Genomic DNA, 24,877 nt, shown 5'->3' on the forward strand with positions numbered 1-24,877 from the left:
CTGATAAGATAACTCGTTGGTGCAGAATACAAGAGTAGCTTATAATTAATTGATTTTTCAAATTAATTTGCATGGTCTTTTATTAGTAGTGGTATTTGGAAAGTGGTTTTCACGTTTTGTAAAAAGAACAATTTGACGTCTGTGTTTGGTAATTCAGCAGAGAATTACACCTATCTACATAGTATGTATAAATAAGAGTTTACAAAATTTTAATGGAATTTTTTGTGCTCTATTTTATTCGCTTATCGTTGTTCACGTACTACTCGAAGCATAATAGTGCTTCAAAGTAATAAAAAAACAATAATACACCTTTAATTATGTCGTTTTTAATAAGATGTATCTTTATTTTGTTAGTACATTTTACAGATATTTTTTCTTTATGCTGGCGGAGCTATTTTAACTACCCAAGCCCATTCGCCCTCAACAGTTGCTCGATCGGGGAAAGTTATGGCTACATAATCATCGCTACTTTCCACCTACAAAGAAAAAAGTAAATGTGTTTTTTATTTAAAAATATTTCTTTAGTACCGAAAGCGGATCTGATGATCCTAGAAGTTTGATCTCTTTGACATCGTTACCACTAAACAACGCCGCAACTGACTCTAACTTGAGAACATTACCCTCAGGCCAGTCTAAGGCGATTGCATAGACAGCATTATCCTTCGATGTATACCAAACTCCAGAAGTGAGAGTATCGTTTTGTACCTCCCAAGGTGTACTCTCATATATTGCTTCACCATTGATTCCCAGCCATGTTCCCAGTTGCATTAGACGTTCTTGGAAAATGGGAACAATGGTCCCTTCTTTAGTAGGTCCAACATTTATAAGAATGTTTCCTGAAAAGGACGAAGATCGAACCAGAAATAAAGATTGCCTATTTCATTACCGCCGCAACTGATGGTTTGTGTTAGAGTAGTAATTAATTCATGAGGTGACACTATTTCGGCAAATTGGGCATTTCGTCTGTAGCCCCACGAACGCAAATCAACAGTCATCGCGTTTTCCCACTTGTGAGGTTGCAAAACTCCTAAATACAAAAATTAGAAATGGGAAATTATATCATTATAAACAAAGATGTTGAAACCTGGATTGTATCTGTCGCTGCAAGTGTAGATATCACCGTGGACACATTGGGTGTTGCTTCCCCACCGATCATTTGAAATAATCACGTCTTTAACAGGGCTCTCATTATACAGCCAAGCTAAAAATTCTGTTGCTTTCCAGTAAGTATCAGTAACTTCCCAATTTCCATCGGACCATAAAACTTCAGGTTTGTAAGTATTGATTAGTTCTTTCATCTCCGGGATAATTTTCGTGTCCACAAACTCGGAAGTGTTCCACTGATTGTTTTTATCCGACAGGTAAAGAGGATGGTACCATTCAAGCAACGAGTGGTAAACCCCAAAATGTAGATTTTTTTCTCTAACAGCGGTTGCAAGATCCCCTACAAATTGATTAAAACCGACTTGTCTTTTCTAATGTTTGTCCTACCCAAGAGATCACGTCCGGGTCCAACGTCTTTAGCGTTCCAACTATACGAATATTTAGACGGCCACAATGTATACCCTTCATGATGTTTACTCGTGAGGACTACATATCTACATATTTTGTTTTAGTAAGGTGGTAAAGTCGCAGGTGGAAAATTAAACTTACTTTGCACCAGATTTTTCAAATAAATCTGCCCAATCCTCTGGTTTGAAAAATTCTGCGGTGAATTCTTTGGCGAAATCTTGATATGTAAATCCGGGTGGATAATAATCTTTCATATAATTTACAATTTCGTCATTGCCGTCTAAACACCAAAATTAAATTTGTTTTATTAAAGATTAAAAAATAAATACCATTCCATTCGGACCAGAACCACTCGTTTCTTAGACTAGGAACGGAGAAAACTCCCCAGTGCAAAAAGATTCCAATTTTGGCTTTATCGTACCACTCTGGAATCGGGCGACTGTCCAAACTGTCCCAATTCGCTTCATATTCGCTTACTGCCTGATTAACCAGACATATAAGCAGTAAAGCAGTTATAGAAAGCGCCATTGGGGTCAACGGTATCAAACTATGATGAACATTTTCCAGTTCGATTCTTATAGCCTTAATAAACACTTAAAACTTGAGAGGAGAACTAAGATATAGCTATTTTTATTTATGTATTTAGATAAATTAAGGAGTTGAGTTGATAAAATCATTCGATAGGACCAAAGATTATTATTATTATTAGACTGCGCCGCAAAGTTAACACCAAATTTGAAAATTTATTTTTTTTTAACAAATTAATATTTTTTCTCAAACTGGTCCCTTGTACATGTTTATTAAAGCAATTTTGGCAATTTAAAATCGAAATTTTTCAAAAAAATAACACTTTTGGATTGCCCTATATTTGTTCTATCAAATTAAAGTCCTGTTAAGTTAATGTGAATCGTCAAGAATTTTTTTTAAAGTCATTTTTAAAGTCGGTAAATCGATTTTGCCGGAAGTGAATGTGAAATCACGATTTAAAAATTGTAGAATTTTTAGTTGCTGAAAATGGTGGATGCGCCGGGGAAAAATCCAACATGACATTCTAGTCTCCGAAATTCTGGTAATGCTAGGATTAATAAACATTTGTTCCATATAGGCCACCACATGAGAGCAAAGTTTGGTGGGTGGGGAAGAATTGTTTGTTGTGAATATCAAGTTCTGTGTGAATTTAAAACAAACGTATTTCTGATCTTTTTATTCAAAAAGATGATATGAACACATAATCAAATACATTTCTTAGGAAAGATACTTGTTATATTGTTCTTTAATCTTTAGTAAAAGAGAATTAATGTATTCAGTTACAGAATTGTATGAATTCAGTAATTTATCTGTGTCCCTTACATAACTCACAGTTTCTAATGTAAAGTTCCCAGTTCTGGTATGCACATGTTTAATGTAACTCCCCACTGTAGTTAGGTACACCTGTAGATTAGGAGGCAGTGCGTTGGTTCCTACATTAAACAAGTGTACACACTTTTCTTCCACAACTTGGGTGAGTTCCAGTTTTACAGAAGTTAGTACAAAAAGAAGCACAAATATAAATAGAAAAACGAAAAATAATTTAAATAACGGGGACGGTTTTTTGGGGTGTTTGTCTATAGCAGCAGCTTTCTTGTTCTTCTTGACTGGTGGTTTGGTAACATTTTCTTTCACTGGTCCATTTTCTTTTTTCTGCTTGGTCTTCTCTTTTTTCTTATTTTTCCTGTTTTCCATGTCTTTCTGTTGGTTAGCTTCTAGTTGTTTTTGCCTTTGTTTTTCGCGAGTTTCAAGATCACTTGCAATCTGTTCTTGAACTTGTGTAAAAAAGCTCACAACATCTTTAGCACATGCATGACACTCTTTAGCGTTTAGGCAAGGACCTGCTACCTTTGCAACAGCTGGTACTAAGGGGTTGTCCTTTAAATCCAACCACTTTAAAGCCTTTAACTTGTTGAAACTCAAAGGCAAATATTGAAGCTTGTTGTGGTATAAATCAAGGTACTTGAGTTTCACTAGGTCTCCAAAATTTTCTGGGAGTTCTGTCAACTGATTCTTACTCAAATCGAGTTTAGTTAGATGAATCAAAGTGGCAAAACTACCCTGGAAACATCAAACAATATTTTTGTTTAATAAAGAGATTTTTTTACTTACAGGAAGAGTTTTTAAATGATTGTTCGATAAATCTAAACTCAAGGCCTTTTTGAAGACTGCCTGAAAAAGCAAAAATTGTTATTATGTTATAAATAAGTACTAATCATGTTACAATTTCTTTAACAGGAACATCTTGTAAATCTGACATGCTAAGATCAATTTCTCCATCTGATAACCGCTCTTTTACATTGATTTTTTGTGGTGCCATGACGAAATTTATATAATATTGTGAGTTTAATTGATATTTTTACAAATAAAAAAATATGTACAACTAACCAAAATTGAAATTCCACGTCACTACACCGCTTCCTTCGGAAGTGCACGAATGTCACTTGTCAGCTGTCAGAAATGCCAATCACCAGTGATGCCAAGCCATTAATATCATTACATAATTTTCGGGAGAAAGTCGAAACAAGTTTATACATTTTTATGTAATTGCGTGATCCGATTAACTCTTCAGAGTTTTTTTGCTTCAGGTAATTGAACTAATTAATTATTGCTAGCTGTTTAAATTCTTCTAACAAAAAGTTAGGAGAAGTGGCAATCCTGTTGCGTAAGCGAGTTGCGCAGTTATCATGTCAAAACATTGTCATTTTAGGTTGTCAAAATAAAACCCTAGCCATTGTAACAGTGCAATTTACTTTTTCTTCGTTGTGATTATTCTAACAATTATTTTAATCACTACAACGCACTATCGACGTTAGGAAGACACTATTATGAAGTTGTACGTTAGTTCTTGAGATGTTATTGTAGTTTTGCCAAAAAAATTCGCCCTAACATTCCATGGGATCACTATATTCACGAAGAATGGAAGATGATTTGCAGTCTCGATCTGGATCTGAAGATGATTCCGAATTTGAAACAGAACACCAGTATGCATCACTTTTACAAAGTTTAATAAACAGGTAAGTTACAAGTCATTACCAAACAAAGTGTCATTGCACTTTTAAATTTATGTAATTTCACGATTGAATAATTGATTTTAATAATTATATTTGAAAATGTATCACTGATATGCCCAGAAATGGTACTGACATTCATTCACAAACAGGTATTTGCAAATTGTATTACATGTAAAATTGTTATGAAACAGTGAAACTATTCAAAGTTATTGCAAGACTGTTGGTGGATTAAATGGTTAGATGAAGTTCATGTCAGTGTGATATTTGTTTTAAGAGTGTTTTATTTGTGTTTTTGGCTAGAACAGTACATTAAATTAATAATTATTTATGTTTTTCTTAGTGGTCAGGTAGAAATAGTGGATGCAGACTGCATAACACTGGATGGTCCCAAAGTGCCAAAAATTAAGTTTAAGCCAAACACTTCTGTACTTGATGTAAGTTCCATGTTAATCACATTGTGCAGATTTTAAATAATTGGAAACTCAATGCCTGAAGCTTCACTAGCACATTTAGCGAGTTTTCTTGTGGAAGCAGTTAAGCGGTTTCTTTGTTTTTTTCGAGTAGTTCACACGAAGTCAAAATTTTCTACACTATTTGACGATCAGGTTACAAAACGTACATTAAAATGGAAAAAATTGTTTTTAAAATAATATCCAATAATATCCAAAACCACGTACCTACCTATTATCCTTTAGATCAATGCAGTGTATAACACATTTGGTAAATCAATAAAATTGTAGCTTAATGTTTCAGAAATTGAACCTTTAGAAAGTATGTAATACACCTTTAATAACTAAAACTTTTCCTTGTTTCTTGATCGATTACACGTTCTACTAACAAAATCAATTTTTGATTGGTATTTCAATTACAATAACATTTTAAATTTTCCTGATTCGCCCCATTTGAGATTAACTGCTGGCAGGAAAACATTATCTCATTCTAATTACCTCGTCTTGCATTTTAGAAGAGTGAATTTTCATTATCAACCCGACTGGCCTCAGGTTTAGGACAAAGTAGTAGCAGTAAAATGAAGTCTTCACAAAATATATCTACCATGCTTATAAACAGAGAAGTAAGTTTGAAAATAAAAAGTTCTTCAATCTACGTACCAAAATTTTTGCAGAAAGGAATGTGTCCTTATAGAAGTTTCTCTTACGCCCACAAATGTAAATTAAGCAATAGATTTTTACCAAATAGTATGTCAGTCTTAGATATTTATAATGGGAAGGCGTTTTGCGGGATTTTTTCCAAAGACGGTAAAACCTTCATAACGGCATCACAGGGTACACTTTAAATTAGTCGTTTTGTGCAACTAACATTTCTTCGTAGATCGACAGATTCGTTTATATAAATCAAACGATTCATCCTATAAACTGTTCAACACTTTGAATGCTAGAGATATAGGTTGGAGCATAATAGACGTAGCAATCAGCCCTGATCAGAATCAATTCGTGTATTCTACATGGTCTTCTTCACGTAAGTCTTAGTGAAAGACTTTTCGAATTTATGTGTTAATTTTTCTTTGTAGTACATTTGTGTTCGGTAAACGAAAGTAGCCATCAAGAGCCTCTTTGTCTTACCAGCACAAGTCGAAGATTTTGTGTATTTTCCGTGGTATTCTCTTCCGACGGAAAAGAGTTACTAGGTGGTGCAAATGACGGCTGCCTTTACATCTACGATCTCCAATCACATGGCAGGACTCTAAAGGTATAAATTTAACGTATTTTCCTTTACGTAATTTCACCCAAATTTAGATTCTCGCTCATGAGTACGACGTCAACAGTGTGGCTTTTGCGGATGATTCTTCACACATTATCTACAGTGGGGGAGACGACGGTTTGATTAAAGTCTGGGATAGGCGAACTTTGGGCGAATCGAAAGTTAAACCCGTTGGAACTCTAGCGGGTCATATGGATGGAATAACATTCATTGATTCACGGGGAGACGGTAGACACTTAATATCCAATAGTAAAGACCAGAGCATAAAATTATGGGACGTCAGGGTGTTCTCTGGAGAGAAAGCTGCGGAAAAATCGTTGAAAGCTGTACATGAGCAGACTTGGGATTACCGCTGGCAACAAGTTCCTAAAAGATGTAAGTAACAAGTGTTAAATTTTTGTTTTGTTGGAAAAGTGCAAATATTGTTGCAAAAGTGGCGCTTAATCATTGGGATTAACAGTAAATAGACTCAGTTTCCCATTTTTGTTTAACCTTCTGACAATGACTCGGCGGTTTTTAAATCTGTTCTTATCATGAGTTCACGGAATGTTAGATCATGAATTGCACTTTTTAGTGATATGATCGGTTTTATGTTCATTATATTATCATTATGAAATTAACATTTAACTCAGGATAGGTTCCTTTATTCGTTCAGTACACACAGTATGGTCTGGAACTTTTATTATGATCGAGAAAACCGAGTAAAAACATTAGCCATCCTTACCAAATGTCCATCCCCTGTCTGCTCTCCCTTAAAATCTTAAAATGTCGACAATAAACAACTACACATTGAAATTTTTTCAGTATTCACTTACAAAGATAAATTGGAGGGAGATACATCTATAATGACCTATAGAGGCCACGTTGTTATTAAAACTTTAGTAAGATGTAGATTCTCTCCGTTAGAAACAACAGGGCAAAGATACATCTACACCGGATCTGGAACTGGAGATCTGATAAGTGAGAACGTTGTCTTTATCTCTTGAAAAAAACTACAAATTATCGCATTTTTAGTTTACGACTCCCTCACCGGAAAAATTGAAGAGTTTGTTCATGGTCACAAAGCTTGCGTTCGCGATGTTTCTTGGCACCCATACAGAAACGAAATATTGACGTCATCGGTGAGTTTTTGTAGTCGCTGGTGAAATTTTACCAACAAAAGTAATTGCAGTGGGATGGTAAAGTTGGTCGCTGGACTTACATCGATAAAGAAACTTTGCATAATGAAAAAGAAAAACGTTTGCAATCTTCCACTAGTGGATCAGAGTCATCAGACTATCAAACGCAACCACGGAGAAGTTCAAGACTTGCTTCGAAAAAGCGGTCGTCAAACGTAAATTGAAGATGTTTTCGTTATATTTTTTGTTTATAGTTATATAAAGTACAGTTTTTTAAAATATATTTTTATTAACCAATGATTTTTTATTTATCCTAAAATAAATCATAGTTCAGGCGGTACACCTATTTTTCATTGTCACTATTTCACATATCAAAAATTTCTTTTGTACATTAGATGACATTTTGGTAAAAAAAAGTCGAAAGATCTTTACAGAACTGGTTTATTTCCAACGATGAAATGAAATGAATGAATGAAAATAAATAATTCAGTCCTAATCACAGTTGCAGATATTTACCGTAATTACGTAATAAAATATCAAAAAAATCTAAACATAACTGGTTATTACAAACTTCGTCTATTATCATAAAACTGGTCATAGCCTTAACATGACTTGTTTCTCCGGCACTTAACGGGGATCGCACATTCTTAGAAAAACATCTAAAACGCTGTTGGAAGTGCTGCCAATCTTTGGGAAGACTGTAATGAACTAACCACTTCGCGTCCTGGATGTGAACTGTTTTTTCAAATGTTGCATCCGTACATAACAAAACTAAAAAACTACGTTATTTCGAAATTCTCTTGTTTTTCAACTCACCTTTATATTGACCGATGCGTAATGAACCCCACGTTTCTTCATCAATGAACATCTCATCTTCACTTAAACTATTTGAAATACTAATGCATTCAATCCCACTAACTTCAAGTGTCTCTTTAATTTTAGATATGTCTTCGTCTTCGCAAAAGACGACTGTCTTGGTAATCATATAATTTCCTTTCAACTGGTCTGTAATAAATTTTTCTAAACGCGTTCTTTCGCCGTTAATGCACTTACCAATTAAATAGAAAATCTTGTGTGAAGACTTCAAGTTTTTTCTTCTGAAATCGACTTTGGAGTAGACCGCCGCTTCCAGGAAGTCTTCAAAACAGACCAGGGGTGGTATGTGTAAACTTTTAAGTAGTGTCTCAAGATCCACTGACCACTTTTCTGAGGTAACTACTGTTTGGATGCTTTTGTGATGTGGTCTGTTGGCTTGTATATTGTTTATGACTTTACAAATATTTCCTATGCTTTCGCTGTGGGTTCTTAAGACAATGTGAGCATTTTCAATGGCAAGGTGACACAACCGTTTCAAATGAACTTTTCCTCTCTTTACATTCTGCTCCAAAATTTCGGGTGTTGTTATTAGAATATCACAATTCTGTAATGATTATTCAATTTTATTATCTGCTTATGGTAACAATGTAGAACTCACCTGAATAGCAGAGTCATCAGTGGACACATCAACTGTTACTTCAGAACAATAAGAGATAATCGTTTTAGTGACATTATGTATCTCATAACAACTTTCCACATTTGGGGCTAAGATCAAAATTAAAGGGCCATCATAAACGGCCAGTTCTTTATAACGACATATCCTTTCTTCACAAAAAGTGCAAAATATCGGTAAATATGCAAGAGTCTTCCCTGATTGAGGTGGTGCTATCATGAAAACGCTCAATCCTCTTTGAACTGCTGGCCACATGTAACGCTGCACATGGATAGCTGAAGTGCAATTAATTTCAGTTAACTTAATTTGAATGTTTTCATCTATGCACGTTTCGTCTAAAGCACTCTTTTCTTTTGGGATCATAACACTAAAAATGAACATGAAGTAATGCATAAAGAGAACGAAACTATTATTACCCTTGTAAAATAATTTTGTTATCAACATTTGTTTCAATACGTGGTGGTACATCTTCCATTTTGTTCTTGAGTAATGGTAAACCATGTTTTTTTTCATTTGAGATTTCAAAAGAAGTATTAAAGCTACGCCAAGCAGCGCAGTTTATAAAATTATCACAATTTTCACAGTCACATTTATCTTTGGGATCCCTTTGTAAATCACCAATTCTTCTATCCTGTTTTGCTTTTTTTAATTTCTCTTGCATTATTTCCTTAAAAGTTTTTCCATGTGCTCTAATATTCTCTTTTTCAGGGCTAACTTCAGGTTTGCTACAACTTGTTAGAGTTTTGGTATTCTCCTTTAAAATGCCATTTACAGGGTCATTTGACATGTCTTTATTTTGATTAGCAGATGGAGACAATTGATCAATTTTTTGAGGCCTACTTAGAGTAGAAAAAATATCTTTAGAGTTACCGGGAGCGTTCTTAAAATCGCTGGAGAAACCTGCATTTTCATTTATAGGGAAATTGTATTTTCCAATATTCAAACTCTTATTTTTGCAAATAGTTTTTGGTGCAGAGAAAATTCGACCACTTGAGGTAGAAGGTTCTACATTTGGAGATGTCAGAGTTTTTTGGGTATTTGTATCTTGAATTTTATGACCCTTGAGAGACATACCCGCGGGAATGAACACCGTTTTTTTGTGATTTTTTGGCATTTTTCAATTTGCTCACAAACTAGAAGTAATTTCATGGTTTGTGATGAAATTTGGTTGAGTTAAAACTTACCCAATGTCTAATCTAAAAATTTAGTACAAAAATATAATCCACTTCTCACTAACTAAACTACTTTAAAAATAATATGGTTAAAATTACATGTTCTTAAATGTAGTATGAAAAAATTGATTTGAAAACATTTGAAACTTTTTAACATAACATAACCACCAAATTTTACAAATGTCAAACTGCTACCACCAATCATACGTGTTTCATTCCACCAAAATTTTAGGCAAGTGTAGTACTGGTTGCCTATATCATAATAATTTCTATAAATAAAATAAATGTGATGATTCGTCTATACAGTGTTCAAAATTACCCGAACAATTATTTACCATGCGAACCTTTGGTTTAAAATTAGCAGCCACAAATTTTTGTAGTTATTTAGTGTTTCGTTGGTAGACTCACATTAAAAGTTACGGTTTTGCATTTATAATAAAAACAAATGTGACAATAGTATATTATGAAACGCGTTTCATAATGAACATTTTGCGCACGCACGTTTTTATAACGTTTCATAAAGTAGTAAGTGCGGCAAAATGCATTATGAACAAGTATCATACGCTATTTTTTCTATTTCGCCTTATTTTAAACGAAAAAACTTGATTTCGAAATCTAGGGAATTTTAGGGTAGTTGGCATTTGCAAAATGTTCGGGAAAAAAATTCGAAGTAGCCAAATCCAATTTCAGTCAGTTTGACAGGTGTGACGTTTTGAGGTTACCGGAGCGCAAGGGAGGCAAGAGAGCGAAGATGTTGATCATGATGGTTCTCTTGCATCCAAAGAGTTTTTCTCCGATGAATTATTAAGCCAAGTACAACAAGAAATAATAGTGTATTGATCGATTTATCATGGTTTATCAAAACCAAAATCTTATTGTCAACGTTGACGGCAGGTTGTCTGCTGCAAACCTAAGCAAAATATTTGTTCCTGGAAATATTGGCACGGGATTGGTCCATTACGACACCAAAATAAGCTCAAACGCGTATCGAAATATCTTCATTATGAACGCGAAATAGAAAAAATTATAAAATAGCTCATAGTTTGACAACTTCGGTAATAAAATGCTTTTAAACATTGCTTTAAAAATACATTTTTTTATTTTACACAGTTATTTAACTCCAAAAAGAAGCTTGAAATAAATAGTTTGCACTGCAGTCCCTAAATAACTACGGAAAATATAAACTTATTTGATTCAAAGGGAAAAATATGTTTTTTAAAACATCTTTATATGGCTTAGATTGATTTATTTTAATAGCTAGTTCTGTAACAATTGTGCCATGTTGTGGATTTAGGAGGGTACAGTGAGAAACTAAGTAATTATAATTAATCATTGGCTATTATTTTTGTAGTTTGTCAGTATAACGTAAAATGACTTTAAAATTAATGTTCTATATTTTTATTTTTGTCGACTTAATTTAAATTATGTATTCTTAGATCGTTCCAGAAAAATTGCTTAATAGGTCGCTAAATTCCTTTTTTATCTTGACCACTAGGCCAAACACCACTTGTTTATTCTTAATGATAATAATTAACTGGTATAATCGATATAATTGTTTTTCGCTTTGTGTTTACTTTAATCGTCTGGCGGTTGAATATTTTAAGAACGGCTCACAATTTTGGTCTTTAGAAGTTGTCATATAAAGTAATTAGCCCCATTTAGTTAGTAAACGTGAAACAGGAGATAAGTAAAAATGGTGCATACAGTAATGAAATTAGACATGCCTCGCATATTGAAAGGTTAACTATAATATTTTTCACGCAATTTTTTAATGTACCTAATCAATTTTACAATTTTAGACGATTTTCTTTTAAACCTTTTATTGCTTCCCAGAGCTGTGGCTATGCACACAATAATGCGAAAAGTCAGCATTTTTTATTTTGGTTTCGTGGTATTTTTGACTATTTTAGATCTTCTCGTAATTGCTTTTACAAATCAGTGGTATCAATTTGCAACTCAATATGGAGCTTTTGGTACCTCAGTGTTTGTGGTAAGTTAACCACAACGATATGTACAGGAAGTACTGTAATGTTTTAGATTTTTTCTAACTACGTGACAATGTACCATCCAACATACATAAAAATGTTTTATGACTTATACTTCAATATATTTCCACGTCTTTGGCAATTAGATGCCTTGGGTGAAAACGAGTTAATTCGATTTAAAAAAACGTCGAATTTAGCAAAATTTAGCCTATTTCTAATTTCACAAATGTTGCTATTTTTAATTACATTAGGTGTTCTGTGGTTTGGGAACGATTATGACAACATGTTTCCGGTTAAAGTAGCCGTTGACTATTTTAATGAATTTTTTTTAAAATTGTTTTTTATTATGTTTTATACTGTTTTTTACCACGCGACACTCACTATAATTGCAAATGCTATATGTTTTACCTATTTAATATTGCATTTGCTGAATCAGTTGTGTATGCTCAATGAAAGATTGAGACGGATTTCGAAAAAAGTTGATGCCAATGCTCTTTATGACACACAATATCAAAATTTTATAAGACGAGAGTTGATCAGTTGCATTAAACTTCATCAGAGTCTTCTGGAGTAATAAAATCTTTATACAGAATGTCCCAGAACTCGCACTCCAGAGAGCAAGAGAGGGTGTCGACAGCAATACAGATGGTGAATTTCAAAACAAAAATTGACTAAGTTTAATAATTTTCGAGAACGGATAAAAAAATAACAACCAATCCTGAAAGATTATTCGCGAAGTGGAGTAAAAGCCATCCCAATTTCCTAGACAACGAGAGTGTAATGTTCATTTCACCAATGGATGATAGTATGTGTCCATAGTTACCGATTTTTACATTCTGTTCAGCTTCGGGATTGGCTACCGTTTTATCGTCTTATCTCGATTATTTTTTGAGTTAAAAAAATTTTAGTTCCAAAATTTTGGTTCAGAATTGTTGCCTCCAAAGCCCTTTCTCTCTGGAGCGCGAGTTCTGGGACACCTGTATAAATTGAAAATCATAATTCATGATGTGTTTTAGGTACAGTACACGACTCAACGATATTATTTATTTTCCGATGTATTATTATTGCGCAACATGCATTACTATTTTCCTGTCTTTCATTCTAATTCCTGTATTAACGTATTATCAGAATTTTACATTTTATTAACTTTTCATTTGTAGAAAAGCACTTTTTATCTGTATATTACATGTCTGAGTTCTTCTATTATTATAATTGGTGCTGCAGCAGTTTTGTGCAATTTTGGGCAATCACTCGAAAACGAGGTAAATATTAATAATTTATTATCAATTGTAAAGCTGGATGTAACATTTTAGTCTGAACGAATTTTTAATTCGATCTACAATATACCATGGTATTTGTTTAACAAGACAAATAAAAAAATTATGTTGATTTTCTTTTCCAAATCGAAGGATCAAATAGTTCTGTCTAGTTCAGGTATACTTACTTTAAATTATCAACTGTTGATAACTGTAAGTAAAATTTTATAATAATTTTAAATTGATTTTATGATCATTTCGTATGTTTCAGCTTTATCAAACCATTTATTCGACTTTAACTTTTCTGATGGATATTTAATTTAATTAGTTCCTTAAGGCATTGCTTTGTTTTTTTTGTAAATATTATTTAGTAAGTGTATTTATTTATTTAGATGCGAGAAGCAGAAATCACTTTTTATTAGATACATATTTATAGTAAGATAATATTACGTAAGAACATAAATTAAATTATTGTTAGCGTTATTACCTAGATAGTTTCTAAACTGAATGCAAATGTTTCATCCTTAAGTAATTTAATTACGTACTCTGCATCACATCTCTTTAAAAAATAAATATTATGTTGATGCAGAATATCAATTTTTGTCATTCGCTTCATCGTCACTGACATACACGTGAGGAGGAAATGCAAATAAGTATAACAATCTTCAATCTTGCACGTGTTAATTCTGTCATTATTCACAAAACTCGTGGGAAATAATGATTAAAATATAGATATTAGTAAAATGCAATGTTGACAATATTTATGATTTATTGCATGCATTTTCTTGCGATTTCCGCTGTGACTATTGTAACAGGATGCATTTAGGAACATTTATTTTTAATGTGTTTTTTTATATAGCCAAACCCTTTTTGAAACATCCATTTTAGAGTTTTGTGGTGGAACTTTAAGAACAACAAGAATTTTCTACAATTTCTGCTAACCTGCCATGGCTATGGTTAGACATATCAATTATAATTATTCGTAAACACACATTGACATTAATGCAATGACGATGTAATTAAAATCTGCCCGTGATTACACACGAATTATGATTTCTTATTAGATTTTAGTGACCACAAAGTACAATACGCGGATACTGATCTAAATGTCATTTATACACGGATTTTGCAGTGTTGTTCATGCCTACACAAGACGGATACGGACATTTGTTTGTGGCATATTTATTAGCAGCAATTGTCTAATCAATTATTATGAAGTACATTGATGAAACATGCAGAAACATTTTAGATAAAAAAATAAGATCAAAAATTTTCTCACAGTCTGAATTACTGCTATTTTTCATTTAATTGAAGTGTATTAATTTTATTATCTTATCTTTTTATCTTTTTTATTTGTATACAACAGCTACTTTAAAATTTGCGCTGTAACGCCAGAAACTAATTTTTATTATAGGGTAAACTTATCTCATGACCTGAATATTTTCAATTCACCTACTTAAATTAATAAAACGTTTTGTGAACTACTTAGTTACGGAAGAAAATGATACGATAATTTTCAATGTAAATAATTCGAAGTACAAAATGTTGGTTTACTTTTGTGAAAGTTAATTTTCAGGAGAATTCGTTTCTCCAAAATTCACAGAACTAAGGAAATTTAATCCATTAATTAACGTAATTTTCATTTCAACTTTAAGAACGGAATTTTACGTGACACTTGACCTTACATTTCACTGAACGAAGTAATTTAATAAATGCTTGAGCCTCCGAATTAAGGATAAGATTTAACAAAAGGTTTTAACGACAATGTTAGCATAATTATTTTAATTGGGTTATCTTGTTCAATGTATGACGATTGAGCTGTGTCCAAAAGAAAATCTTTATATCATATTCCAAGATTTTGACGCGAACAAATTTCTGAGATCTCGGCAAAGAAATTTTTACTTTGCTGAAGATGTTTAGGAAATTTTAATTTTGAGAAATTTGCTTAGGTCGCCTTGATTGGGTTTAGGTTTGCTCTCTCCATTGACGCATAACTGCGTCAGAATCTTCGTATTATTAGGAAAAGCCCATTTTTTGCTTCGTGGCTCGATTTCAATTTACCTATCTCCTGTCCTGTATTTCAAAAAAATGGCTCATGTTTGTAAAAACAAAAATAAATGATTTAAAATAAGGTTCGTGCATGCATGGTTTATCTCGATTGTTATCACAAAAAACAATTTAGTCTTTCGATGTAAAATGCGTTACATACAAAATGAAACAATGCATGCAGTATTTTTTAGTTTTATTTTTAAATACAGAGTCGTTCAACTCTTGTGTTCACCTCTAAAATCGTCGTTCATTGTAAAGACAAAATTTTGAAAATTTGCATACGCTCATAGCTGACAAAGCTCTAGAGCTAACGCAAAAATTTGTTTTTTATCACCGATAGTTTTGGCGTCGCGACGTCTTAAAATGTAGTTTTAGCTAATTGTGAGGGTTTGTGAAAGCAACCGCTAATTATTTTTTTTTTCAACATTAACGTGTTAAATATATTGTTGTCATTTTAGTTTTAATGAAAATTTTGAAAACTAACTTGATAAAACACCGTCTAAAAGCGATTTAAATTAAAAACTCAAATATTTGTATCACAGTTATATTGAAAAAAAAATTGAATTTGTGAATATTTCTACAAAAAATCGTTAAAAATTATAATTCCTAAGCGTCGCGATGCCAAATGAACCGTCATAAAATAACAAATTTTTGCGTCAGCTTCTAGAGTTTTGTCAATTATGAGCGTATACAAATTTTCAAAATTTTATCTTTAAAATTAAAGACGATTTTGGGCGTGAACACAAGTGTTGCCGGGTCCTGTATAGGTAAATTCAAAACGTAAAATGTTCTTATCGAAATTGTTACTTTTTTTTATCTACTAAACGTACGTACGTGAAATTAGTGTGTAAAATTACATACCCACTCCAAATAGATAATAAACAGATAAAAATGAAAAGCTATAATACCTGAGTAAGCATATGAAAATTTGACTGATATTTCAATACTGGGTGGAATCAAATTGCGTACGAAGATTTTAACTGCTAAACTCTTTTACCACGTTGAGTGTGAAAAATTAGGTTTTAACATAACATTTTTGTTTTGTGATGGTGCCAACTACTTATGTTTAATGTCAAGACCCACTGGTTAAAACATTCGCACACATTTTGATTACAATAATAAAATCTTTTTTTTATCTATAGGCATATTATTTATAAGCTTTTATTTATGATTATGACATACGTCAATAAAAACTAAACACATCTTAAAAATCATTACAAGGAAAGAGCCAGCTTATCTCGTAGCCTTTTAGAGCGGAAACCCTTTTAAGATTAAATGTTACAATTATTGATGTGTTCACGACGCTCATACGCAGACAAAGATAACATTTTGATAACACGGCCACCAAATTTTCGAATTCAGTAGACTGCAACGGTAATATTTCCATGAGAATAAAATAATGATTATTTAACAAAAATATTTACAAGCGTGACATTAGAAAAGCTTGTTTTAAAAGTGGGGGAAATATCAAAGAATTATTTAAGAACGCGAGCGATAAGTTGGGGGCGTTCTACACTCGCGCGGTTACATTTGACCCAGTGTTCAAAGTGATACCTGAAGCTCCTGAAACTTGAAAAAAACATGCCTGTTATAGAAAGTATCGGTCGTAGGCAATGCATTCCCATTATTTACACACGTGGAACTCATTATGAAGTGGGATTTGATGTTGTAAGTATTTTTTTTGGTAGGCTTAAATTTTTTTATTTTTTTTTAACAGTATCGTGTCATAACGCTAATATTGCTATATAAAATGTTTGCAGACGATATCTGTGTTGTTATCGCTATAATTAATAAGAGCAAACAAAAATTGATTTATTTACAATATTTTTTATTAATGCGACGTTTATTTGTCATAGTATTATTACCCTTTTCATAGGATAAGTGAATATTTGAACCTACTCATAAAAATCAATAAGCACTTTATCTGTATCATCTATTATTTAATAGGACAACTGGAAAGCATCAGTTATTTTTATGATATTAGATCGATGGTTAAATTTAGGTTTATTTCCATTACATTTAAAAATGTGTTCATCCTACAAAAAATCTTGATACAGCTGTCTTTATTATATTTCACATAATGATATGTGTATTGGATTACCACACATTGTTTTGATGATATATATAATATTTAAAGAACTCATTGCCAATGTTTTTGCTTTTTGCGTACATTTTCAATGTTACTTCTTATCTAAAGTAAAGTTATGACATTTTGCATGTTAAAAAATAAATGCTTTTGTTGGAAAAATATTTGCGTACATTTCTTTATATTTTCGTACTACATATAAAAATCCAAATTGTTTCTTGCATGTCAAGTTTACAAGGTAAAATTACACAAAATAAGCTAAAAATGAAACAATAAACAAAACAATTTATGACGAGACAACCTTTACTCATTTCATATCAAATACTTTAAATAGATAAATTTGCCTTCAGTAACAAAAATAATTATTCGCGACAAATTAAGTCTGTCATTAATGTCATCATTAACATGTTAACGTTGTCTTATTTTTCTAAACACGGTAATAACGTGCGCGTTTGTGAAAAATAACAGGAAATTCGGAATGAAGATGCAGTTAATTGGTTTGATTATCAAGTAGGAACTACCTTCTTTGGAGACCTTAGTATTTCCAACGTTTGGAGGATAAAAAAAGGAAAACAATTAAAAATGCTTGTGGTGGTAGCTTTAAAGGTACCAATTCTGTTTAGTTATTTTTCTCATAACAATTTATTATCTGACTGCAATTTTCAATTTGCACGTAAACTGCACAACTTTTATAAAATGTTGAGCGTGTTTGATTCACGATAGACACGAAACTTTTTCCGTGTGCATGTAATAGACCAGTTACTGTTAGACTATAGTTAAAATCGTAGAACTCTTTGACAGGAAATTTACTAATAGTAGAAATTTCTCTTTATTATGTCAGTCTCTGATAACTTAGCCATCTTCATTACGCGACACACTCCGCAATAATAAGCACCACCCGGAAAACATAGTTTTCTTTTTAATCTCTTCTATGCATATTTACAGGGTCGCAATTTTGCATCCATAATTCGTAACTTTTTGGGGTCGTACAAAGCTCTTCACGAGGAGTTTCTTCCGGCTTATGACACTCCAGAAGGACGGAAAGCTTACGAGGATACTCTGAACAGTGTTAAAGCAAATTTTCCTCAATATATTGATGAACTGCAAGGCACTGCTGATGGAGCAAAAGTGCCTTTTCATGAAGTACGTGTTTATAGTAGATTATACGTAATATGTAGGTTTCAAAACACAAAAAATATTTTTAGTTATTTCTCCTGCACACGGACAATATTATTCTGGGTGACAACCAAACAGAACAGTTTAAACAGCCATATGGGTGTTCCACTATTTGCGTCAATCGGACAGGACAGGTGAGATTTTATTTAAGCGCATTTTATAATAACACTGCGCGATAAATTCAAATTAATTTTGAGTACCTTTTTTGAAAGTTGCTGTTATGTCATCTAAACAAACCGCCAAACAATATCTTTACCTCAAAAACTCCGTATCACCTACCATATTTTTGTTATGTCAATTTGAAAAATTGTTAAAAAAAACATAGAAAAGGGCTTTTTCAGGTTTATTTAAAATATTAACGTATTTATAGTCATAAAGATTCAAAACATATAAAAAAAAAACAAGAATTCAAAAAAAAAGATAAAAATCTATGCAATTCATAACTGGTTTGAACCGTCTACTTCGATGCGAATTTTTACACTTTTTGTGCTTTTTACTCTAATTTTGAATGAATTGTACTTAAGCTGTGTGATAAGTTTAATTTTGAAAACAAATAGATTTAATACTTGCAATATACTCATAACCTACTTGATTTAAAAATTAAATTTAAAAATTGGTATTCTTGTAAAGACGTCCCCATAACTTCTAAACGCGGCGTAATTTGTGGTAAACGACATATGTCTTAAAAAAGTGTGGGCTACTTATTGGACCTAACAGTTTTGAGGGTACCAAAACCTTGTCACGCAGTGTAATTGAATTAATGGATTACGTCAATCTAATTAACGGTGGTAGAAGCGCAGTTTGAAGTCTTCTTAAGTTCATAATGATATTATTCTAATTCGAAACCGTGGTCGGAATTATTTAAAAGGATTGTCATACCCATTTAGAAATAAAAAAAATTTATTCTCATTATTAATATAACCACACAAAACCAAAACAATATTGAACTAAGAAAGTTAAACACGGTAGAATATTTCTCAAAAATTTGAATCACCCTTTTCCCACATGTATTTGTTCGCACAACAATAAAAGTGTTAAAAATGTGTGTTCAATTTACATATGGGCGTTAAATTATGGCATGTAGGAAACATACACAAACATGCATGTTACATATTTGTAGATCCTATTATTCGGATTGACTGCGTATTCAAATAGCTCCTAGTTTCAGTATGTATCCGTGCATCATGCGTGAAAATTAATCACTTGAAAGAAAGCTTTTTGTTCTAATCGTTCGTACCAATTAGTTCATTCATGAATGAAATGCACACAATGAATTTATCCTTTCTGTTTATAAATACCTGTCCTTCTGTTAAGGAAATCCTTGGACATACCGAAGACGCTTTGAGCGAGACCTTAAATCACTTTTACTTTGTTTCGGCCCATATCATATCGGATAAACCGCAAGGACGTTGGAATGTTACTGAAGAAAAATTCACTTCTTTATGTTACGCTGGACATTTGCCTGGTTATACAATGAGTTACAACCACCACGGTTTGGTCTTTTCCATTAACACGCTTTGTGCGAAAAAACTGATACCCGGAAGAACACGTACGATATTTCGTTTCGAATACTGAAGTCTCATTGTTTCCGTTTTAGCGAGACATTTTCTAACAAGAGCTTTATTATCTGCTGATAATTTTGTTCGAGCTCAAGAAATTCTGACCGATGAAGGCTGTGGAGCTGGAGATGGATGTTCAGTAAATATGACTTTCTTAAATCAGGAAGGTGATAGAGTTTTCCATAATATCGAAATTGCTCCCCAAGAAAGCGCGGAAGAGACTGAACTGAGCGTACTCACGGCAAGTCCGGGAGAACATTTGTTGCACTGTAATTCGTGAGTAATTTATAATTTATTACATTGATGTAACTGTACGACTATTGTTTGTTTTTTTTGTGATTGTTTTATGATTAGGTAATGTTTCAGATATTTGCGATTACCTGTTAAACAAATAAACATTGAAATGCGACGGAGTAGTGAAGAACGAATGGCTACCTTTAAAAAGTTCAGAGATCCCTTGTCTGAAGAAGACGTTGTTACAATGTTGAGTGACAGTTCTAACAAAGAGTATCCTGTTTTTAGAGATTCGGGATTTGTCAAGACTATCGCTGTTGGTAATATTAATCATGTATACAAATTTCATGATGGTGACGATATGTTTTTAGGAATATTTGATTGTGTGAAAAGGACATGGAGCGTTTATGCAGATAATCCACAAAAAACTGAACCTTTGGTTGTTTTACCTTTGGTAATTAAAAATAAATAGAAACTGACATTGCTATTTTCAAGCTCAGACTTTTATTAATATTTACAAATAATTGTCCTATTTGTGACTTATATTCTTTGTAAAATTTTTGTCCAACTGAATGTTAATTTAATTAAGCTTATGAGTTATAACTTACCTATTTAGTTTAGTTTAATTATTCATAAAAAACGGTGTTCAATATTATATTGGCTAGGTTTTACAAACTGTAGTGTTAAAATAAGTACAAAATTGCAACTTATGCTAAATACTTATAAGTATACATACATATTAACACATTTTGCACCAAGTATGTATATCTATTTAAAAATAAAATACTTTCAGTTTTATTAAATACGTTGAGGCTTGTTCACCAAATCGGTTAGTGATTCAAAAACAACTACCTATTTCAATAAATTTGACTTTCAACGATTTTTTCAAAATCGGAAAAAACACTATTAGTTTTGCTTTTGGCAAAAAAAATCCATTCTTAAACATTTTCGTGGCCATCAGAATTAATGCAGTCAACTAGGTAATACACGTTTTATCCGTTCAGTTTTCAAGGAAAACAATACAACACGTTTTAATTACTTCATAAAAAATGAGTTGAATTGAGTGTTTATTGGTTAATTACGAAGAATCAGTCGCTAAATCTATAAAAATGCACTTACATAAATAAAAATTGAATGTCAGAAAAATATTTTTACCTACTCGTCCAATATTATTTATAACTATACTTTTAAACGTTTGTCTTCTAAGATTAAATTTAATTGTCATCAGTCTATTTGGTTTGAATATGGAATACGAGAAATGGGTTTAACAGCTTTGAAATAATGTTATAGAAGTATTATGAAAGGTTTTTTTTACTAGAATTTAATTAATTTGTAACTGCTAAAATGAAATTTTCATAATGTATTTATGAAGTTAAAATTGTTTAATTTGTGGACTGCTAATTTTTCTAATCGTCAACTCTCATCCAATTTAACGTCCTTGATGAAAAATCGATTTACTTTTTTGATACATCAAAATAAATTTGATATTACTTCCGCCTTTTAAAATTGGCTACCGAATCATCAACAAAAAAATCAAATCGTACAAATCGCCACTTTATTATAAAATAATTACACAATATTACATGAACTTTTTACTATATTTCTTTGCTTAGTGGATTATACTATTATTAAATAAAACTACAAGTACATATTCCATTTTTTCTTCATTTAGCATTTATTAAACATTTTATATGTTTTAATAATTTAGTGTTCCCTGTGCCAATGGTTTATAAATTTGTTCAATTACACATTCTAGGTCTGATATCAATCACTTATTATATGTAGATATAAAATAAAAGTTTGCCAACATAAGAACAACTTTAATGGAATAATTCTCCCACTTAATAATTTACATAAACATTGATAACATAGAAAAAGCACATTATCTCCCACAGGAACCTCCTGGACATCCGCCTATCGTGGGTGGATTGATATCCTTCATGGTCATAATTCGTTTTGAAGGTCCTCCACCACCAGGTCTGATTTTTACACACATCTTAATAAAAACATAACAAATATTAGTTAAACGTACCTAAATGGTCCTCCACCACCACCGCTGCCGCCTCCACCACCTCCTCCTCCGCCGCTGCCTCTAAATAAAGAACCACTAGGTCTAGAGCCCCCTGAACTTGATGAAGTACTATCTAGACCAACCAAGCTCTTGAAACTATAAAAATGTTAATGACACTTTAAAATATCAGTTAAGGGTTACTTACAAGAAAACAATGAAGAATATTGTGCCATAGAAAAGTTTACTGAGACGATCCAAGTTCCATGGGGGGCTTTGATGGATTGTTCCATCTAAAGAAATGATGTCACTTTTGATTTAATATTCTATTTCAGTGCTCTTACCTCCTGTAATGTAGACCATCGTATACAGATCTAGATAAGTCAAATAATGAATTTCTTAGTCAAAATGATCAAACAATTACTTAAATTTGACGTTTCTTTATGTCATATGTCATAGATATGTCAAAACGACGTTTAAAAAATCGGACACGTCAGAGATTTCTTTCATTGAAGTTACTTGACAAGATCGCAAAAAACGTCTAAAAACTTATCTAAATCTGAAGATGATGTATTATTTTTGTTATTTTTCATAATAATTATAGGTATATTAGCGTCTTTTTGTGATGTGGAACAAAATAATATTGCAATAACATTTTTTTATAGTTTTATTGCATTGAATTTTACTAGCTCAATGGTCATATGTTATGCGCACAATCAAAAAGCAAGGCTTGTATTGGTTGATTTTGTACAGTTAGCGGTGGAAGCGGCAAGTTTGACTTGTCATTTGTCAATAATGTTCTAACCTTACTTTTAACGAAGTAAAAATATGTTTTTTCTGGTCCAAAAACGACGATGAAGAAGCCATGGAAGAAGATTCTATACGAAAATCAACCATATCCTGATAATTACACAGATGAAAGTTTTCTAAGAGATCTCAGAACAAATATCAAGCCTGTCTCCTTACATGAAGCATTATGGGGGGCCACTTTACTACTAGAAGAGTTTTGTACCATCGTTGCTTTCGTACTCGTTTACGTCTATTTGTTCAACGAGTGGTTTCACCCTGATTCGATTTTTACAGCTTCTTCAGTCTTAACAGTGATCGGTTTTATTTTGTACAGATTTTTCTTTACTGGTGATGTGAAAGTGCAGTTTGGACATGATTTACGAACAGTTTTAATTTTTATGGTTTTCGGCCATTTGTTCTCACCGGTGTTGCATACATTAACAGACACCATAAGTACTGATACAATTTATACAATGACTTTTTTTATGATGGTTGTACATTTGATATTTTTTGATTATGGAGTTAGTGCGGCTATAGTTTCCAATAGTTTATCATTAAGTGCTGCAATTTTTGCATCAATATGTTTGGCTTCCCGATTAGCGTCAGCATATCATGCATTTATATTAATAACAGTTGCTATTGAGCTATTTGTGTTGTTTCCCTTATTTAGAAAAAAAACAAACACATCATTTTATATTGTAAGTTTATTATTTAGTTTTGATGTTTATTTTTTAATGCAAAGCTCAAGTTTGTTTACTTTGCTGTTTATTTTAACAGCACTTTTTATCAACGTTGGTTGTCCAGTTTTATTTGTACGCTATCAACAGCAAAAGTTGAATATTTATGGTCCATGGGATGAAGCTATTGTAGACAACGCTGAAGATGTAGTTACCTTTGCAGATAGTGATGTTGAAAAGAAAAATAAAAAGGCATAACAACTCATGAAATTTGTTTAAACTGGGGAAGGGAAGAAAAACAGTCCTAAATTTACCGTTTTTAATGTCCAAAACTTAAAAAATACATTTACTTAGCATGAGCTTGTGCTTTCCGCATTTGTGTAAGAATGTTGGACAATTCTTCACGCTTCCTTTTGGCACGAATGTGTGTGCCAAGACGACGTTTCAAGAACTTGAGAGCTCGCTTATCCTTCGAGACCTTCAACAATTCCATAGCGCGCTTTTCATAGGGAGCATGTCCTACGACTTCACGGATAAGATCGCGAACAAATTTTGTATGTTTTGTTTGGATCCCCTTCAACCTGGCAGGGCGGACCTTGTCTGCCTTCGTCTTCCCAGACGGAATTTTTGTTGTCTTGTGGCCTCGTTGGAGACCAATAGCGATCTCGTATCTTGGTGCCATTCTAGCAACAAACAATCAATAAGTACAAACGAAATTATGGACTTATCGTCTTACAGTTTCGCAAAACATGATGGGCATAGTTTAATTTATAATACTTACGTATTTTATTGGAAATATTTCACCAATAAACTCGTGTTCACCAACTTGACATATGACAGACGAAAAAGAGATGGCGGTGACGGATTTCCGCTACGAGTGCACGCGCGCAGGGCTACCAACATAAATGTTTGTTCGATTTAATTGATTTTTAACGTTTGTTTCCACATTACGTTTTTACTATTGTGAATTCGTGTTTATTTATATAAATAATTATCATTTGTACCAC

The 24,877-nt window shown here is 32.5% G+C and overlaps 8 protein-coding genes across 9 annotated transcripts; 3 read left to right on the forward strand and 5 right to left on the reverse strand.

Annotated features, from left to right (window-relative positions):
• Positions 1-306: 306 nt before the first annotated feature.
• LOC148179027 (alpha-L-fucosidase-like) lies at positions 307-2,108 on the reverse strand. The gene is made up of 7 exons (XM_088050937.1): positions 1,842-2,108; positions 1,654-1,792; positions 1,492-1,598; positions 1,085-1,444; positions 887-1,027; positions 529-836; positions 307-476 (listed from the first exon to the last, which is right to left on the reverse strand). The coding sequence occupies exons 1-7, from the start codon at positions 2,038-2,040 to the stop codon at positions 378-380; spliced, it is 1,353 nt and encodes a 450-aa protein (XP_087907063.1). The 5' UTR covers positions 2,041-2,108; the 3' UTR covers positions 307-377.
• A 593-nt stretch (positions 2,109-2,701) lies between these two features.
• LOC148179028 (uncharacterized) lies at positions 2,702-3,921 on the reverse strand. Its single transcript, XM_088050795.1, has 3 exons — positions 3,764-3,921; positions 3,652-3,711; positions 2,702-3,600 (listed from the first exon to the last, which is right to left on the reverse strand). Exons 1-3 carry the CDS (start codon positions 3,857-3,859, stop codon positions 2,758-2,760), a joined length of 999 nt encoding a protein of 332 aa, XP_087906921.1. The 5' UTR covers positions 3,860-3,921; the 3' UTR covers positions 2,702-2,757.
• On the forward strand, positions 3,904-7,687 carry LOC148179029 (DDB1- and CUL4-associated factor 11). Its single transcript, XM_088050793.1, has 11 exons — positions 3,904-4,127; positions 4,250-4,556; positions 4,894-4,987; positions 5,518-5,625; positions 5,677-5,836; positions 5,883-6,029; positions 6,082-6,260; positions 6,308-6,647; positions 7,077-7,232; positions 7,287-7,393; positions 7,444-7,687. Exons 2-11 carry the CDS (start codon positions 4,435-4,437, stop codon positions 7,612-7,614), a joined length of 1,584 nt encoding a protein of 527 aa, XP_087906919.1. The 5' UTR covers positions 3,904-4,127; positions 4,250-4,434; the 3' UTR covers positions 7,615-7,687.
• Positions 7,688-7,814: 127 nt separating this feature from the next.
• LOC148179030 (putative ATP-dependent RNA helicase TDRD12) lies at positions 7,815-10,264 on the reverse strand. 2 transcript variants are annotated; one of them, XM_088050792.1, is made up of 6 exons: positions 10,064-10,264; positions 9,296-9,610; positions 8,865-9,246; positions 8,444-8,810; positions 8,207-8,395; positions 7,815-8,161 (listed from the first exon to the last, which is right to left on the reverse strand). In XM_088050792.1, the coding sequence occupies exons 2-6, from the start codon at positions 9,538-9,540 to the stop codon at positions 7,887-7,889; spliced, it is 1,458 nt and encodes a 485-aa protein (XP_087906918.1). In that variant the 5' UTR covers positions 9,541-9,610; positions 10,064-10,264; the 3' UTR covers positions 7,815-7,886. The 2 variants fall into 2 exon arrangements, with proteins under 2 accessions (XP_087906918.1, XP_087906917.1); XM_088050791.1 differs by having other exon boundaries at positions 9,296-10,012.
• Positions 10,265-16,607: 6,343 nt separating this feature from the next.
• t (C45 family peptidase tan) lies at positions 16,608-21,199 on the forward strand. The gene is made up of 7 exons (XM_088031132.1): positions 16,608-17,009; positions 18,373-18,570; positions 18,633-18,737; positions 19,918-20,152; positions 20,201-20,438; positions 20,529-20,716; positions 20,768-21,199. The coding sequence occupies exons 1-7, from the start codon at positions 16,923-16,925 to the stop codon at positions 20,866-20,868; spliced, it is 1,152 nt and encodes a 383-aa protein (XP_087887258.1). The 5' UTR covers positions 16,608-16,922; the 3' UTR covers positions 20,869-21,199.
• A 735-nt stretch (positions 21,200-21,934) lies between these two features.
• On the reverse strand, positions 21,935-22,910 carry LOC148179032 (uncharacterized). The gene is made up of 4 exons (XM_088031135.1): positions 22,749-22,910; positions 22,613-22,697; positions 22,429-22,563; positions 21,935-22,375 (listed from the first exon to the last, which is right to left on the reverse strand). Exons 1-4 carry the CDS (start codon positions 22,765-22,767, stop codon positions 22,279-22,281), a joined length of 336 nt encoding a protein of 111 aa, XP_087887261.1. The 5' UTR covers positions 22,768-22,910; the 3' UTR covers positions 21,935-22,278.
• A 130-nt stretch (positions 22,911-23,040) lies between these two features.
• Positions 23,041-24,140, forward strand: PIG-C (phosphatidylinositol glycan anchor biosynthesis class C). Its single transcript, XM_088031133.1, has one exon. The coding sequence runs from the start codon at positions 23,259-23,261 to the stop codon at positions 24,126-24,128; it is 870 nt and encodes a 289-aa protein (XP_087887259.1). The 5' UTR covers positions 23,041-23,258; the 3' UTR covers positions 24,129-24,140.
• Positions 24,141-24,175: 35 nt separating this feature from the next.
• RpL36 (ribosomal protein L36) lies at positions 24,176-24,769 on the reverse strand. The gene is made up of 2 exons (XM_088031134.1): positions 24,652-24,769; positions 24,176-24,553 (listed from the first exon to the last, which is right to left on the reverse strand). Exon 2 carries the CDS (start codon positions 24,550-24,552, stop codon positions 24,217-24,219), a length of 336 nt encoding a protein of 111 aa, XP_087887260.1. The 5' UTR covers position 24,553; positions 24,652-24,769; the 3' UTR covers positions 24,176-24,216.
• Between the last annotated feature and the right edge of the window lie 108 nt (positions 24,770-24,877).

The sequence above is a fragment of the Gnatocerus cornutus genome, chromosome 2, assembly GCF_029298725.1.
Source record: "Gnatocerus cornutus isolate USDA-ARS CGAHR chromosome 2, icGnaCorn1.1, whole genome shotgun sequence".
Taxonomy (NCBI): Eukaryota; Metazoa; Arthropoda; class Insecta; order Coleoptera; family Tenebrionidae; genus Gnatocerus; species Gnatocerus cornutus.

Excerpts from the sequence above, each read along its gene's own strand:
- LOC148179030 (XM_088050791.1), bottom strand. The coding sequence starts at position 9,993 with ATGCCAAAAAATCACAAAAAAACGGTGTTCATTCCCGCGGGTATGTCT. Across the intron at positions 9,247-9,295 it reads AACAAAATTATTTTACAAGG|TGTTATGATCCCAAAAGAAA; the intron begins GTAATAATAGTT and ends GTTCATTTTTAG. Across the intron at positions 8,811-8,864 it reads CTGATGACTCTGCTATTCAG|AATTGTGATATTCTAATAAC; the intron begins GTGAGTTCTACA and ends TAATCATTACAG.
- LOC148179028 (XM_088050795.1), bottom strand. The coding sequence starts at position 3,859 with ATGGCACCACAAAAAATCAATGTAAAAGAGCGGTTATCAGATGGAGAA. Across the intron at positions 3,712-3,763 it reads ATGTTCCTGTTAAAGAAATT|GCAGTCTTCAAAAAGGCCTT; the intron begins GTAACATGATTA and ends TTGCTTTTTCAG. Across the intron at positions 3,601-3,651 it reads ATCATTTAAAAACTCTTCCT|GGTAGTTTTGCCACTTTGAT; the intron begins GTAAGTAAAAAA and ends TGATGTTTCCAG.
- LOC148179027 (XM_088050937.1), bottom strand. The coding sequence starts at position 2,040 with ATGGCGCTTTCTATAACTGCTTTACTGCTTATATGTCTGGTTAATCAG. Across the intron at positions 1,599-1,653 it reads TTTGAAAAATCTGGTGCAAA|ATATGTAGTCCTCACGAGTA; the intron begins GTAAGTTTAATT and ends CAAAATATGTAG. Across the intron at positions 1,445-1,491 it reads ACCCGGACGTGATCTCTTGG|GGGATCTTGCAACCGCTGTT; the intron begins GTAGGACAAACA and ends ATCAATTTGTAG.
- LOC148179032 (XM_088031135.1), bottom strand. Across the intron at positions 22,564-22,612 it reads ATATTCTTCATTGTTTTCTT|TTTCAAGAGCTTGGTTGGTC; the intron begins GTAAGTAACCCT and ends ACATTTTTATAG. Across the intron at positions 22,376-22,428 it reads GGTGGTGGAGGACCATTTAG|ACCTGGTGGTGGAGGACCTT; the intron begins GTACGTTTAACT and ends TGTAAAAATCAG.
- t (XM_088031132.1), top strand. The coding sequence starts at position 16,923 with ATGCCTGTTATAGAAAGTATCGGTCGTAGGCAATGCATTCCCATTATT. Across the intron at positions 18,571-18,632 it reads CAAAAGTGCCTTTTCATGAA|TTATTTCTCCTGCACACGGA; the intron begins GTACGTGTTTAT and ends AAATATTTTTAG. Across the intron at positions 18,738-19,917 it reads GCGTCAATCGGACAGGACAG|GAAATCCTTGGACATACCGA; the intron begins GTGAGATTTTAT and ends CCTTCTGTTAAG.
- PIG-C (XM_088031133.1), top strand. The coding sequence starts at position 23,259 with ATGAAGAAGCCATGGAAGAAGATTCTATACGAAAATCAACCATATCCT.
- LOC148179029 (XM_088050793.1), top strand. The coding sequence starts at position 4,435 with ATGGGATCACTATATTCACGAAGAATGGAAGATGATTTGCAGTCTCGA. Across the intron at positions 6,030-6,081 it reads TTCTACATGGTCTTCTTCAC|TACATTTGTGTTCGGTAAAC; the intron begins GTAAGTCTTAGT and ends TTTTCTTTGTAG. Across the intron at positions 7,233-7,286 it reads TGGAACTGGAGATCTGATAA|TTTACGACTCCCTCACCGGA; the intron begins GTGAGAACGTTG and ends TCGCATTTTTAG.
- RpL36 (XM_088031134.1), bottom strand. The coding sequence starts at position 24,552 with ATGGCACCAAGATACGAGATCGCTATTGGTCTCCAACGAGGCCACAAG.